Source organism: Spinacia oleracea, chromosome 3 (assembly GCF_020520425.1).
Source record: "Spinacia oleracea cultivar Varoflay chromosome 3, BTI_SOV_V1, whole genome shotgun sequence".
Taxonomy (NCBI): domain Eukaryota; kingdom Viridiplantae; phylum Streptophyta; class Magnoliopsida; order Caryophyllales; family Amaranthaceae; genus Spinacia; species Spinacia oleracea.
Genome location: NC_079489.1, coordinates 6,290,429 through 6,306,908, shown reverse-complemented (window position 1 = coordinate 6,306,908; position 16,480 = coordinate 6,290,429). Strand labels below are relative to the sequence as shown.

Below are 16,480 nucleotides of genomic sequence, written 5' to 3'. Positions count from 1 at the left end.
CTCGAAAATTCTCCGGAACAACCTCTAACTCCTTGTTATACATGAAACTCAAATCTTGCAGGTTGGAAAAACAACTACTTAGGAGGATAAGATCTTGTTGTTGTTGTTAGACCTGGTTATTGGACAGGGTAATCCAATGGATATAGGGTTAGGGTCAGGTTAATAGGGCTTTTATTGGGTAGGGCTCTTATTGGACAAGGCCTTTATTGGACAGGGTCATTATAGGGTCAAACTTATACTACAATTATTTTGAAAATTAAAATCGTAATTATACAAAAAATTACGTGTATAGCTTCGTATTTACTTGTACTTGCACATGGCTCTTTTGTTTTTCATTTTTCATTGCTCGTTTATTGTACCCGCCCAATAACCAGGTCTACTTGTTGTTGCTGTTGTTGTTGTTGTTGATCAGGTTGCGCAACAATCCAATGATTTATGAGGATGAGAGTTCGAAATGAGGTGAAACTGTTTATATGTTGCCTTGCAATTGCAATAGCCAACTCTACATTGTCTACTCTTAGAGTATACAATTTGGGAAATGCAGGGTTCCAATTTATAAAATGATGTTGTTGAACCTGAATAAGCTCTCTTGAATCTTCTCCAATGGAAGAATGCATCCTCCACCATCCCTTCAATTTCGGCATTCCGGAAACTTTGAGATCAAGAAGCCTGGGAAAGAAAGGAAATTCATCCATTAGATTGTCCTCTATATACTCCACATTATCAAACCCCTCAAGAGTTAGAACTCGTAAATAAGGGAGCCTTCCAAAGGAACAGAGATATTTGCAGCTTTTACAATTTGATATGAGAATTTCAACCAAATTAGGAAGATGACTCTCTAGTTGATTCATCATCCAACCTGGTAATTTCTCCCCTTTATAACCCTTTATATGCAGAACCTGCAAATTAGAATTGGGTTGAAGACCTTCTAACACAATCTCATCCTCTTTTGAACCATTCTTGAAATCTATATACAACTCCTTAAGCTTTTCTTTCATCTTCATGTTTGCTGTTCTAATCTCTGTCAACATTATATACTTTAATATTCAACTCTCCACTTAGATTATCAAGCCGATTTAAGTCTCCTAATTTTCCCACATTAGTCGTCTCTTCACTAACTATAAACACATCTACGATTCTAGGTGTTTGATTTTGAATATTGAGTTAGGCACGTCCCAACGTGAGTCCGCCTCCATGTTACATATAGACAGATGACGAATCCTTTCGTCAAATTTATCTGTGTTTGAATCTGCCACCTTGTATTTGAACCCAGCTAGCGAGAGAAGAAGCTCATACATCACAACGTGCAAAATCTGCAAACTGTTCATCTCTGAATGCCTGCCATTCATGAACTGTACGTTTGCTTGCTAAGATACTAGCTACATTCCGTATAACAAGGGGCATATCTGGACACATATTTGAAATCTCCATCCCAATTGCCTCCACACCTGGTTCCTGGTACTGTGTAAAAGCAATCTTCTGAAACAGAACCCAAGAGTCTTCTTTTGTTAAACCCTCAAGCTTGTAAGAGTTAACAGAATCCATAATTTGAGCAACTTTTTTATCAGGTGTAGTGATGAGAACCTTACTCCCTTTAGCTCCATATTGTAGCAGACTTTTTAGATCAACCCACTTCATTCTCAAACTTGCATGATCTAAAAAACCAACATTATCCAAAACAAGCAGAAACTTCTTCCCACCAATTTCTTGCATGACATGGTCACGCAGCAAAACCGCGTTCCAATTGTGAGGCAATGTCGTTTTTCCAATTCCACATGTTATCATCTCCATTAACATCTCTGCAACATCAAAACTTCGAGGTACGGAAACCCAGAACCGAGCATCAAAACAACGCTTCACCCTCTCGATCATCATCATACACATGCTTAGCCAATGTTGTTTTTCCCATTCCATCGATCGCATAAATGGATTCAACAGATACACTCTCTGTAGTCATCATCATGGAGTCGTCCTCAGACAAAATGTTTACAATGTTGTCCCTATCTTCGTCCCTCCCAACGAACAAACTGTTGAGGATTGAAGAACTACACATTTGAATGCTCCGTTCTCCATTCTGGTTATTCACAGTTGGACTGCTAATAACTATACTACCATACTTAGCATGGTTGCTTGCTATGCGGTCAAACTTATTCAAGATAGCCTTGAGCTTATGAGCGTCTTTCAATGGAGAAACAAGCTGGTTTGATTCAGAAAAGAACAAACGTACCGGTTTGATGAACTTGTTTCCTTTCTTGAGTTGTTTCAGCTCGGCTTTATCTGCTTGCTCCTCCAAGAAATCATTCAACTCTGTAATTGCAAGGGTAAGCTTGTTCAACACGTCTAGTTGAGAACTGGTGGTTGACTCAATCAAAGCTGCATCACAAAGTGTAGCTTCAATGGTGGACTTGAGTTCTTCAAGTCTTTTCATTTTGAAATCCAGGTCTTTCGCATACATGAGTTTTTTGAATGCTTCAGTACCAAGGTTCCCTAAAATATTTGTTATAACATTACTGATAAAATCAGCCATTTCAATCACTCACTCTTTTTTTTTAACGGAAACAGTGTTCGAGGTGTTTTTTTTGTTATGGAAGCTCAGAGGTGTGGTTACCTTTTTTTTTCTTTGTAAGATGAGTGTCTAGGTATTGTTTGAACTTATATATAAAGCTTTGTTCTGTTCAACTTATTTTGACTTATTTTAAATAATACTCCGTATAAGTTCAGTCAAAATAAGTCCAATAACACAAATCCTAAGTAATAAAATTGTGGAATTTTCTTCCCTTGCGAGTTTCAATTGCGACTACGTACCATCCAATATGTCCTCCTTGACTCCTTCAATTCAACCATCTAGTCGAGACTCGAGACTCGTAATATATGAAGGCAATTTGCTAGAAATTCAAGATTTCGGCAACTTTTGTGTAAGACCGCCTTACTGAAAAGATCACCTTAACTAATTTGTTTCATTGGTTAACTAATTAGTTACATCGTTTAACTAATTAGTTTAAGTGATTAACTAATTAGTTCCAATTTTTTAACTAATTGATTTCATTGCTTAACTTATAGGATACCAAGATGATCTTTTGTGTAAGACCGCCTTATATAAAAGTTTGTAATCCTTTTTTTTCTTTAATATTGGTTAAACCTTCTAATTTCTTCTGCTTCTTTAATACGTTGGTTGCATTTGCTTTATTTATGTTTTGACAAAAAAAATTGCTTCCACAAACTCAACTTAGAACACTTTCTTTAATTTCTTATTTTATTTTCACAAACATATGGATATATTTGTCAGTTTCAAGTACCGGCTAAACTTAATGCTAGTGAAGTAGTGTTGTATAAACTTCTTATGCTAATTGGTTGTTCCGTACAAATTGAAATATTGATGTACTACGTATCATTTCTCTGTCTCTCAATGTTTGCCTCATTTCATTTACATGGTCTCTAAGATGCGATTGTAAACGTAAATATCTCTAATTCTATACTCGCGTAAAAATATAAAAAGTTATACGACCTTCGTTTCAAAATGATTTTTACACTTTTCATTTTAGTCTGCTTCATAATATTCTATATACTTTGCCGAAAAATAACATTATGACATCAATCCGTTTGGGAAAGTTTTACTTTTGAAATGTTTTCTATATTTGAAAAGTTCCACTTTTGACATTATGACATCATCCGATTGGAAAATTCCACTTGTGACATTATAACCTTTTATATTCTAAATAATATAAAAAAAGTTATACTATATCCATTTCATAATGTAACTATTTTTTTTAATAATGTTATGATATCATTTTCCGGTGATTTTTACTGGAAAATAACTTCCGATTGTAATTCAAAATGGATGTATAAGTTTAAGGTTGTAATTGAAAAAATTAGAAGTTTGAGAAAGTAATTGACAAAATTAAAAGTTTAGTTGCAATTGGCAAATAGAAAACTTTATTAGGTTGTATTTACCAAATTTATCTCCAATTTTTAATAAAGCGAATAAACTGTATAGGGTAAAATAAAAAGGGACAGAGAGAGTATCTTCTAAATTCTGGCAATTGTAACGCATATCTGTATAGTCTGATTCAATTATGTTATTCAGAAAAGGCAAATTTGCCAAATACAACCTAATAAAGTTCTCTATTTGCCAATTACAACCTCAAATTTCTAATTTTGCCAATTACAACCTTAAACTTGTACATCTATTTTAAATTACAACCCGAAATCATTTTCCGGCAAAAATCACTGGAAAATGATGTCATAACATTATTAAAAAAATTATGAAGTATTATATCCGTAAAAAAAATTATTTTTTTCGATTATTTTGTTTTATTTTGTTTTAATTCTTATTTATCGATTTAATTTTTTTACAGAAAATATGTAACTATTTTAAAAAAAAACATTATGACATCATCTTCCGGTGGTTTGCCGGAAAATAATTTTGGGTTGTTATTTAAAGTGGGTGTATAAGTTTAAGTTGTAATTGACAAAAATAGAAATTTGAAGTTGTAATTGGCAAATAGAAAACTTTATTAGGTTGTATTTGACAAATTTTCCTTCAGAAAACGATAAAAAGTAAACCCAAAGTTTGGGAAGAAAGATTAGGTCCAAAACATAGATTAGGACGTACAGCGGAAGTCTTCTTCAAAGAAAACCTGAAGTAGAATTTAGACTTACAATGTGAAGTGGGATTTATTGATTCAATTTGTACACTTTTCAATCGAACTGCTTCTTCAACACGGCAAATTTTAAGTAATTAATTTGTTTCCGATAAATTTTCGTTATATGTTGATTATTCCTTTAAATATTGTATTGACTATTGACTGGTGATACTAAATATTAATTAATATTAAATTAATTTTCACAGGCATATGTAGACATTGAAACAAACATTATTGTTTCTAATACAGAATACGTATTACAGGAACCTCGAAATTTCACTAGCATATCTAGACATTAATAGCAACATTATTGATTTTAGCCTAAAATAAAGTGTCCAAATACATGTTCACACTCATGTAGTTAGTCCAGAGTGTTGAGGATCCGATACTTGAGGAAAATGAAGAGTTTAAGTAACATACACTTCACCGAAGGTCACGCTAAAACGTGCGTAGTACACACATAGTAACTAAAGAGCACCCTAATGTGATATTGAGAGGTCTTCACATTGTGCGATTGTACACTTTTTTTACTGTGTAATTATACAATTGACTGTTTAGAATTTTACTACTCCGTAAAACGTAATTAAAGATATTAACTATCAAATGTAAATGAAGCAAAACTAGTAATTGAAAAAAGTAAAAATAATACTAACTCTGTTCCTTAATGTTCTTTACGCTTGCTATTTGCACGGACTCCAATGCAATATTTAACATTTATATATTCAATTCTTTATGTGAAAAATATATAAAAGGTTGATATTCTGAAAATACATAATGAGACCAATCTTATATGATCTTACATGATAACGTTTCGATGTATAGAACAGTGAGAATTTACAGTAAAAGTTTTCACACTTTGAACACATATTACAAGGCGTAAAGAACTTTCGGGAACGGAGGTAGTACTAGAAAAAATAACTTTAAACCCAACGTTTATTATGGACGTACTACAATTAGTTGTCACTAAGTTGACTTGAAGTCTTCATAGTGGACAAAGTTTTCTTCAATTATGTTTATACGACGTTTTTAGGAATGAAACTAGTGTTTACTCTGAGTGATACCCCGGTTAAAACGTACGTAGTAGAATAATCTATGAAGTATTATTTTTACGCACTGTTTACATTTACATGTTTTGGGTATGCGAGATTGACACTTTTTCTTAATAACTACCCGGAAATAGTTTATTTTATTTGGATGTGGTGTGTTGTATGTAGTATCATGTTTTAGTAATAGTGTACGTTCTTCATCTTTTTGGGTTTTAGTATTTGTAAATCATACCTAATATCTAATTAATGTCTTGTATATATGTTATAATCCATATACGCTAACACAATTGTTGACTAATGAATGAAAAAACATGTTCTATGATATGTAGAAAATGGACAAATTAAAGATATACTCTGTAGTGATATTATTCGAAACTATTTTCATTGGTAACAAAATTACATTTTCTTGCAATCACTGTGTTGTGAAAATTAACAAATAAAATAAACATGTGAAAAAGTAGTAGAAATACACACTAATCCTATATATCCAACTTAAATGTATTTAAGTAGAGGAAAATGACATAACTAATATTTAGCTAAGATGATAAGCTTTCTATTATATTTCTTGTCGATCGGTTCCATATTCAAAGGTGACACATATATAGCGGCGTGACATACTTTGTCTTGAAGATTTAATAATACTCCGTAGTATAGATAGCTTCTCTTTTGACTCATTCTTTTTTCTTTTTCTTTTGAAGGAACTCTTTCGACTCATTCTACTCCGTAATTTGTAAGCACTAGCAGACTTTTATCGCCTGGTCATTCAACAAAACTAGAAGGTCGTTTGATATTCTTATAATCATATGCCACATCCTTGAACATTTAGTGAGTGTGACACAATCCGAAAATCAAACCCTTTAGAGCATTATTAACCTTGACATTTGTGATGTTTAGTCCATTACAACATTGCACTAATGTCAAGTCTTTCAATGTTGACTGAATATTACTGCCAAATTGTTGCTACACTTGCCATGAGTCACATATGTGACCCAATGTTAAAGCTTGGTACAAGAGATATGTGGGGCAAAGGGTAATTGTGGTTATTTTTTTATTCTCCCTTTTCCTTCTTTACCAGCCCAACAGCAATGTATACTGTATTACAGTAAGAAGAAAGAAAATGTTGCGCTTTTTTTTTAAGCCAATTAAATGTTTTTTTTTTTCCTCTAAAATGTATTTCGACTTTGTAACTCAATATACAATTATAACTTAATTTTTTTTTATCTTATAATCTTAGGTAAAGTAATAAAAATAAAGTTCTACACATATAAAGATAATTACTCAAAAATGTAGTTGATCACCAATTGTTGGTTAACCATTTTATTCTTAAACTGCATATATAATTAAAATCATATTATTATCAGATACATTAAGTAATTTATAAGTAAATTTGAAATGAATTAAAAAAAAAATCCAAACTATATGCACCACTGCGGGTAGACCTGTCAAACGGGTTAGTCGGGTTGGGTTGTAAAAAATTAATTTCGGGTTCGATTTAATTCGGGTCGGTCACTTTCGGGCCCGGGTTTACAAATGCTTGTTCAAGACCCAGAACTTTCGGGTTCGGGTCGACCCAACGGGTTGAGTGATTTTAAAAGCGTATTATATTTTCATTAATTCAGGTAATAATATACAAATATGGGAATGAATTAACAAATTTTCCTACACAAGTTTATATTTATTTAAATTCAACCATGTGGCGTATAATTTAAATTAAAATCATATTACACCCAACGATAGTAACAACAACGTGTTTACTATGCTTAATTTTTTTTTCATAATCTCATTTTTTTTTACTATAAATACAATGATTTTCAATCGGTCGGGTTAAAAACGGATTCGATCGAATTTTAACCTATTACTTTTCTGATTGCTCAACGGATAAAATCGGGTTACGAATCATAAAATCTTGTTCAAAATCTATTATTTTCGGATTTTTAACAGGTCTAACGGCGGAGCATCGCTCCGACCGCTAATTAGTTTTATGTACATAACTAAAGTAAATGTTATAAGAAAGTTATTAAAAGGAGCAAGAGGACCTTTGGTACAAAATATGGTTTATACACCCGGGTGCACAATGCTCACTATCATCAAAAGGTCTTGCGCGCACAAGGTGTACAATAAATTTATTGTACACCAAGATAACTTTTATGTAGTTTTTTTGTAACTTTAACCTATTTTTCTATAACTTTTATATTATAAAATTAAAAAGTTGTTAGATAAACATTTTAAAGGGTTAAATGATTAATGTATACATTATTAGTGCTTTTGAAGAAATAATTTTTATTCAAATGAAAAAAAATTATCATTAAAAAATAGATAACTTTTACATATATAAATTTAACTTTTAAGCATTTTGAGTCAACTTTTACTTCGGTGTACAATATTTATTATACACCCATTATAAATAAGAATTTGTGCACTATCATTCATATTCATGGAACATATACTAAATTAACATATAGTTCAAATCCATAGTACATATATTGCAAATATTTCATTTGTATATGTACATTGAAATCATTCTTCATGTTCTTTAGATACTCAATAAATGTTCTTTAGGGTGCACCATGAGCACTGTGCACCCGAGTGTATAATCCAAATTGCGTCTTTGGTAAGAGTTCATCCGTTCATTGGGCCAACCCATTCATCCCAAACAAAATTGTAGATGGACAAAACAAACTCACCCAAAATTGACCAATCACCGTCAAAGTTAGTCGTAAAACTCCGATGATATTCTCCGATTTCGTTATGAATATCCGGCGAATCACTCCCACTTTCTCTCTCCAAGTCTGATACTCTGGTATGCACAATTCCACCTTTTGCTTCTTCAATTTCAGTTTCCCCTTTTCTTTGTTATTTGACGACAATTTTGTTGTTCTTAAGTTTGTAGATGGACCAAACAAAATTGCCACCATTCACCGTCAAAGTTAGTTGTAAAATTCCGATGACATTCTCCGATTTCAATATCCGGCGAAATGGCGAATCACTCCCACTTTCTCTCTCCAAGTCTCCTGGTATGCACAATTGCCCTGTTTACTTCTCCAATTTCTGGTTTCCTTTTTTTTTTATATATATATAATTGACGACAATTTTGTGGTTCTTAAGTTGTGGATTCAATAAATAAGTAATTAATTAATGTAATTGTACAGTTCTGAATTTCAGGTCCGTGAATCACTAATCTGCAACTACCTTGCAAATGTTCAAACTCAAGGTATTCTCTAATTTTCGTGCTCTGATTTACTTCAATTTCCATAACCTGAATGCGTAATAGAATTTTTGGATGTAGCACAACTATTAGTAGTACAATTTAAAGTTAAAACCTTCTTAAGTACACCGACTCCTTGAAAGTAGAAGAGATAAATAATTAAGGGATTTAATGAGATAAGTTTACTTAGAGAAAATAAGTGAAATGTTTGATAAATAAGAAAAGATTTCAAAATGGAGTAATAAAAAAACAATCTAAAACAAACATTCATGAGCCGTTCCGAGTTAATGTCAGCGATGGGAAATTTTTCCAATCAAATGACATTTTCGTAAATAATTGATTCTTTTATTACTTGAGGGTTTCTAAACCTCAAGTGGCTTGTGTCCATAGGGACACAAGTGATCCAAAGACAACCATCTTGAGTACCAACACATAATAGGTCAGTATCAAAATGCAAAATTGCTTAGAAGTACCACTAATACAAGTCATATTGTGTTATTGGTATTCACATAATTTGTATTGGTACAAACATATTCTGTATTGGTATTTCAGATTATGTATTGGTACTCACTTCTGACAAAGACTAAATGTCATTAAATGTGTGTTAAAGTACAATGACATGTCATCAAATATGGGCCACACGTACGGTCATTATTGTATTTTCATAATACGTCAACAAGTATATATTATATACAGTCAATAGCTCGCAATATACAATAAGCTTCTACTAATAAACAATCCACAACTATAAATATACAAATATGCAGTCAACATCTAACATTATACAACCTACAGTTTTCAAGCAAAATATTTACGAAAATGCCATTTGATTGGAAATTTTTTCCCAATCAGTGAAATTAACTCAGAATTTCTCCACAATCAATAAGGGAGGGACTGTTAATTCTTTCCTAAAAAATTTAAAAACTGACATACGTGTCCATTTCCATTTTCCAAAGATTCGACATTACCATTTTACCAATGTTACTATAGATAGCCGATTTTCTTTGATTTAGTGGCACAAACAAAATTCAGAAATAAACTCACTGTTTTGGAAACATATCTGCACTTTACAAGGAAAAGTTCCAACCCCAACAATTTACTTCCAAAGTAGACAACAATACAAACTTTGAACAAATCCCAAATGCTAATAACACACATAATAATTCAACTACATTATTCATTTTTCCCAACACCAAAAAGAAAAAGACATTGATTTTCTTCACCCCTTTTGTTCTGTTCACTCCTTTATGACTCATCACTTTAAATCTATGTAGTGGGGTTGTCACCAAAAATTGTTTGGTAATTATATTGGTAGATTATTTGTGTGTTTTTGAGTTTATGTTAAAATTACAAGAAATCAAGTTAATTTGTTTTTATTTGTTCAATTTTAGTGTAAATTCCTGAAAATCTTGTAATATTTCAAAGAAATGGTGTTTCAGGTAAGAAAAGAAGACAATTTCTGGGAAATTGCTGAAGTATTTGAATGGAGATAATTGGTATGGAAATCGCGAAACTTCTGGGAAATCAATTTGGTACAACAGTTGCAATAGTAGCTGTCTCAACTTTGGTGTTTATGGTGTTGTTAGGGAAATCTTTCATTAATCGAGCCAGGAATTTCTCTGTTTCTTCTGAAGCTCCTCCTGTGCCTAGTAAGTATTCATTTCTTTCAATTGCCTTATTAATTTTTTATTTGTAATTGGTGTTACTCTGTATTATTTAGTGTTATGGTTTTTTAATGATTTGGATGTCAGCTAATTTAGTCAAACTAGTCTGTGAACCGTGCTACGGATTTAGACTTTTTCTCTTCACTTAAAATAAGGTGTTGTGATCCGAACTTAATAACTTTAATTGGTCTGGCTTGAATTTGCTGGTGTGGTTCTGTGTGATATTTTGATTGGACAAAATTTGACCATACCAGTACACTAATCTGCAAGAAAAAAAATATTACAGTATGAAGTGAGATTTTATTAGATTCGTGATTTTTATTTATACAAAATACTATCTCCGTTTTTGTTTTGTTAATGTCTTCATTTACGGTATACTTAGACCTGTCAAAATACAGGCCGGGCCAGTTTCGGGGCCGGCCAAGTCTTAAAAATTATGCCCAATAGGTCTGGCCGGGCCAACTTTTTCCTGCCTAAAACCAGCTATTTCGGGCCATTTTAGTAGAAGAAGTCTTTAGTAGAAGAAGCCTCGAGGAGTCAAGGCGGTACCCAAAATATTTGGGTTATACACCGAATGAAAGTATGATAAATTGATAATCATGTGTTATTCTTTTGAAATAGACGAGGTATATGTCTTTTTGAGGGGATAAGATTTTACTTACATTACTCATTATTTGATTGCCAAATATGGCCTTACTTCAAACAGGATGTAGGATAGTTCTAAAATTTCAAGGGTGATTGTTACTTCCGTTATAAATTGAATATAAGTCCCAAAGTAAGTTATTCACTATAATAGTCAAAACCAAAGTATGAGAAAGAATTATGAAAAATAAGGCCCATTTGGCTCAATGCTTAGTTAGCTAAGAAAGATAGCTTAGTTATATAACCCCATATCGAAGATTATGGAATGTCTTCGTTCACTTTACTTATGGTGAATTTGACTTTTCTTTTGGGGTTTTAGTTTGAAACTAATGTTGTTGATGCAGAGGTTCCTGGGCTGCCTTTACTTGGGAATTTGCTGCAACTAAAAGAAAAGAAGCCTTACAAGACATTCACACAATGGTCCGAGGTTCATGGTCCGGTTTATTCAATTCAACTTGGCTCTTCTAATTTGGTTGTTCTTAGTAATTCAGATGTTGCAAAAGAGGTAATATTCTCTCGCCACATAATCTATTCTCTACATAAGTTTTGCTTGCATGCTGGTTGCTGTGATTTGCAAAGACTTATGTTACCAAGCATATTGATTTTGTGACTTTTGGTTATAATGAGATTGCGGTGAATGATCATCTATCCTTATCCCAAGTCAATGTGCACCAAAAGGTCTGAAACAAGATCTCTTCCAATGCTAATAATGTTCCTTACCATGAAAATTTCCAAGGCCACGTAGTACTTGTTGAGGGATTATTTCCCACCGGTCATCCCCTCACTAGACCTGATCATCATGAGTCCGGTCTGCTGGCCCGGTCCAAAAATCGGGTTTTGGGCAGAAAATGGCCTGAAAGCCTGCTATACTTTGGTCCAAGATAGTGGGGTTTGGGCAGAAAAAGTCGGCACAAGCAAGACGAACATTTATTTAAGAGTTTTAACGAACTCACTGACATCCTTGGTTTTCGAGAAATGCAAAGTCCAAATGTTGATGCTGCTTTTAGAGCCTTACATGAATTCTGTTTCTCTGATTTTTTTTCACAATCACTGTCTGCAAGTGCTTAAGAGGAATAAAATAACCCATGGTTATGATATTTTGGTCTAGAAACATTCACAATGTTGATACCAATTAGGTCTTAGCCTAGTGCTTAAGACTGAGAGCCTGTGTACGATAGGTTTCAGGTTCGAATCCCCCGCCCTCATTTGTAATTTATATTGCACCATGTGTTCAGTAGTTGGGAATTTGAGCATCTGTGCGTGTATACATGTTTGTTTTAGCTGCACTTGTTAGGAAAGTATATTAATGTTATTTCTCTCTGTCCTCACATTCTATTTCAGGCTATGGTTACCCGCTTCTCATCTATCTCGACCAGGAAATTGTCAAATGCCCTAAAAATCCTTACCTATGATAAATGCATGGTTGCAACTAGTGACTATAATGAGTTTCACAAAACAGTAAAGAAATACATATTAACCTATCTATTGGGCTCAAATGCTCAGGTACTGAACTAGTTTCCGTTTCACTTTTGGAATTGGTCTTCATTTTTTCTTTATAATTTCTACATTTATTTGAAACAACTGTCTTCATGCCTGAAATGCAGAAGCGCAACCGGACAATTCGTGAAACCATGTTGGAGAATGTAGTAGGCTGCTTTAAAACACATGTGAAGAGCTTCCCCCTTCAAGCAGTAAACTTCCGGAACATATTTGAGTCGGAGCTCTTTGGATTAGCTTTGAAACAAGTAAATTACTGCTTATATTTGTCAAGTAGTCCTGATCTTATGATCTAACACGTAAAGATGGTTGTAGGCCGGGCCGGGTCAAGGGCCTAAACGTGCCCGGGCCATGTCAAGCCCACTCTGTATCATGCCGACTTCCGAGTCAGGTTGGGCTGAGAAGTCAAAATAGGTCCCAGGCCCACGGACCATTGTGCCGGGCCGAGCTGGGCCGTCGTACCTAAGCTTTATTTAACTAAATTCGGCATGCTGGGTCGTGACGGGTCGATTCGTATCATGCCTTGTCGTGTTTTTTTCAAATAAATGCGACCAATGCCCGGCCCACGACTCCTTGCTCGTGCCTAACCGTGCTTTTTTTGTGCTTGTGCCGGGTGCCGGGTCGGGCGACAGCCGGCCCGCAGCCATATTTAGTATTCTAACGGTGTGTTAGACTAACTGATAGTGACTGACACGAACCATATGTGCAGGCTCTAGGAAGAGATTTGCAGTCTCTTTTTGTTGAAGAGCTTGGAGCTACTCTGACAAGAAAGGAAATATTTCATACTCTAGTTTTGGATATGATGGAAGGTGCAATTGAGGTCGATTGGAGAGACTTCTTCCCCTATCTCAAATGGGTTCCTAACAATAAGGTAGAAGCAAACATTAAAAAGTTAGATCTTCGCAGAATGGCAGTGATGAAAGCACTCATTAAAGAGCATAAGGAACTAAATGAAGGCAGAAAGGTATTCATCTTGCACTTGTAAGTTAATACATTGACCATGCAAGTCTAAGACCTGTCAAACGGGTCGATAGGGTCGGGTTATAAAAAATTACTTTTGGGTTTGGGTTAATTCGGGTTGGTCTCTGGGTTCGGGTTTATAAATGTTTGTTCAAGACCAATAACTTTCGGGTTCGGGTCAACCCAATGGGCTAAGAGATTTTAAAGCATATTATATTTTCATAAATTTGGATAGTATATATATACAAAATAAGTTTGCGCAAAAATTAACAAATTTTCATACACAAGTTTATATTTAGTCAAATTCTACCATAAAATATGGTATTATACTATAATTCAAATCAAAATCAAACAACAGTACGAACAACGTGTTTTTTTTGTTGAAACTCATTTATTAATATAAATACAACAATTTTCAATACGCCAGGTCAAAATCGGGTTCGGTTAAGTTTTGACCCATTATTTTTCGGGTTGTTCAAGATCCTGTACTTTTGGGTCGGGTCGATTTTTGACAGGTTTACAAGTCACTTAACTGTTACCATTGCTGCAAATTTAAAACAGGATATGAATTCCTATCTCGACTTCTTGCTGTCAGAAGCGAAAGTAACAGAGACACAACTAGCTATGCTGCTTTGGGAGCCGATCATTGAGTCTTCTGATACTACTTTAATCTCAACGGAATGGGCTCTTTTTGAACTTGCCAAGGATCCTGAGAGACAGGTTAACTCACTGATATGATCCGACCCTATTTTAATTTTGCTAAAGTTATTCATTCTCTAATTGGCATGTGTTAATGGTGGGTGATCAGGAACGATTGTACCGAGAAATTCAGACTGTTTGCGGGTCTGATAGGATAACAGAAGACCATTTGTCTCAGCTTCCATATTTGTCAGCTGTTTTTCATGAAACATTGAGAAAGCACAGCCCTGTTCCTATTATTCCTATACGATATGTGCATGAAGATACACTGATAGGAGGCTACCATATTCCTGCTGGAACTGAGGTTTGTTTGATTACCACCATGCCCTTATAATTGTGGCTCTATTTGGTTTGACTGAATAAATTGGGCCAATTGACCATATTGGTAAAAAAAAAAGGTAACCCTTAACGACAATTTGGTGAAAATAAATAACCCTTAATGACAATTTGGTAAAAAAGTTTGAGCTCCTGTGACATCTAGGCCAATTTTTTCTATAATTTTCCGATTTGATCAAAACGTGCACTTTACAAGATTTTATTTCGATTTGGGTAAAATCCATGTATTTCAATTTTGAACAAACTGAAAAATTATAGAAAATAAGGCCTAGGAATCCATTTTATTTACCAAATTGTCGTCAAAACTCATTTTATTTACCTAAGTTTAGCCGAAGCTCAATTTTTCTTTTACCAACTTGTCGCTGAAGCTCAATTTCTTTTACCAAATTGTCCCCTCGACAATTTTTTTTACCAAATTGTTGTTGATGGTTACAATTTTTTTTTTTACCAATTTGGTTAATTGGCCGAATAAATTGTGAATAAATTTGTTCACTAGGAAAATTGTAGAAGGATGAGCGGAGAAAAAAACATCCTCTCTCTCAAAAAATGGAAAATGTTTTCTTTTATCTGGTGCCATTACAGTACTCCGTAGAATTCGTCTATATCTAACCTTGTGGGTGTGTACTGTACTATTTTCTGCAGATTATAGTAAACCTGTATGGATGTAACAGAAACAAAAATCAATGGGAAACCCCTGATGAGTGGATTCCAGAGAGATTCCTAGATAATAATAAGTATGAATCCAATGATCTTTTCAAAACAATGGCTTTTGGAGCAGGAAAAAGGATCTGTGCAGGCGCACTTCAGGCGATGTTAATATCGTGTACGTCCATTGGTAGATTGGTTCAAGAGTTCGAGTGGAAGCTGCAATCTGGGCAGGAAGAAGACATTGATACTGTTGGTCTCACCACACACAAACTTCATCCTTTGCATGCCATCATTTCGAGTCGAGAATAAGTATCTACATCCAAGAAGTGATGGTAATAGTCATCAAAATTAACTCTATTTAGAATTTAGAAAAGTAAAACAAGAATTAAACCTCATGTTGTTAGTTAAATGAATATTATGAGAGTTTTCAGTATGAGTAGTTCTTTGTGTCTTGTGTGATCCTGCCTATAATTGAAATGTTCTGCATCAACTTGGTTCCTAGCATTGCCACACCTTCCTAGCCAGTACTTTCAGCTCAAATAATACTCTGAAATGAGATTGACTTGAAGTCTTCTTCTATAGTGGATAAGTTTTCTTCAATTATGTTTATATGAAGTTTCTAGGAATGTAATAGCGTCTCTTTCAAGTCATTCTACTTTGTATTCAAGTCTTCATCTGTGATAGATGTGCCTTAATCACTCTAAAATGTTGACTAGTAAATCTAGCAAAAACTAGCTAGCTTGATCCGTTGATCAATAGCAAATTTGTATACAGGTAGTATAGGTGATAGGAAACAAAACCAAAACTACATTAGGGGATCGAGCCTAATGATTGCAGTTTGTTGATGATCTAAAAGGTAAGGCCCTCCTTTTTCTTTTCTTTTTTGGTATTAGCACCCGGTTCACCCTTGGGGATAGGTTTCAGTCCCCTTCCAATTGTTGTTACGGGGGATCGAATACGGGTTCTACCTACCAAGTTCAGTCTCAATCACCACTGAACCAACACGCAATTGGTAGGTAAGCCCCTCCTACGACTCTATGAGAATGTTGAACATTATAATTGATTTTTGAGATTTTACTATTACTTACTTACCAATTAAAAAAAACAAAAAACTTAGGAAATTAACAAGATAGAGTTTAC

General features: G+C 34.0%; 2 protein-coding genes across 9 annotated transcripts; one reads left to right on the top strand and one right to left on the bottom strand.

Annotated features, from left to right (window-relative positions):
- Positions 1-1,290: 1,290 nt before the first annotated feature.
- LOC110783069 (putative disease resistance protein RGA4) lies at positions 1,291-1,791 on the bottom strand. The gene has a single exon (XM_056838024.1). It carries the CDS (start codon positions 1,789-1,791, stop codon positions 1,291-1,293), a length of 501 nt encoding a protein of 166 aa, XP_056694002.1.
- Positions 1,792-8,331: 6,540 nt separating this feature from the next.
- On the top strand, positions 8,332-15,940 carry LOC110783160 (ent-kaurene oxidase, chloroplastic). Of its 8 annotated transcripts, none has more exons than XM_056838475.1 (11): positions 8,332-8,489; positions 8,573-8,703; positions 8,852-8,900; positions 10,481-10,543; positions 11,545-11,705; positions 12,542-12,703; positions 12,805-12,945; positions 13,407-13,661; positions 14,219-14,377; positions 14,466-14,660; positions 15,335-15,940. In XM_056838475.1, exons 2-11 carry the CDS (start codon positions 8,665-8,667, stop codon positions 15,647-15,649), a joined length of 1,539 nt encoding a protein of 512 aa, XP_056694453.1. In that variant the 5' UTR covers positions 8,332-8,489; positions 8,573-8,664; the 3' UTR covers positions 15,650-15,940. The 8 variants fall into 8 exon arrangements, with proteins under 8 accessions (XP_056694453.1, XP_056694454.1, XP_056694455.1 ...); XM_056838476.1 differs by lacking the exon at positions 8,332-8,489 and adding an exon at positions 10,334-10,390 and having other exon boundaries at positions 8,569-8,703; positions 8,839-8,900; XM_056838477.1 differs by lacking the exon at positions 8,332-8,489 and adding an exon at positions 10,320-10,390 and having other exon boundaries at positions 8,569-8,703; positions 8,839-8,900.
- Positions 15,941-16,480: the final 540 nt, after the last annotated feature.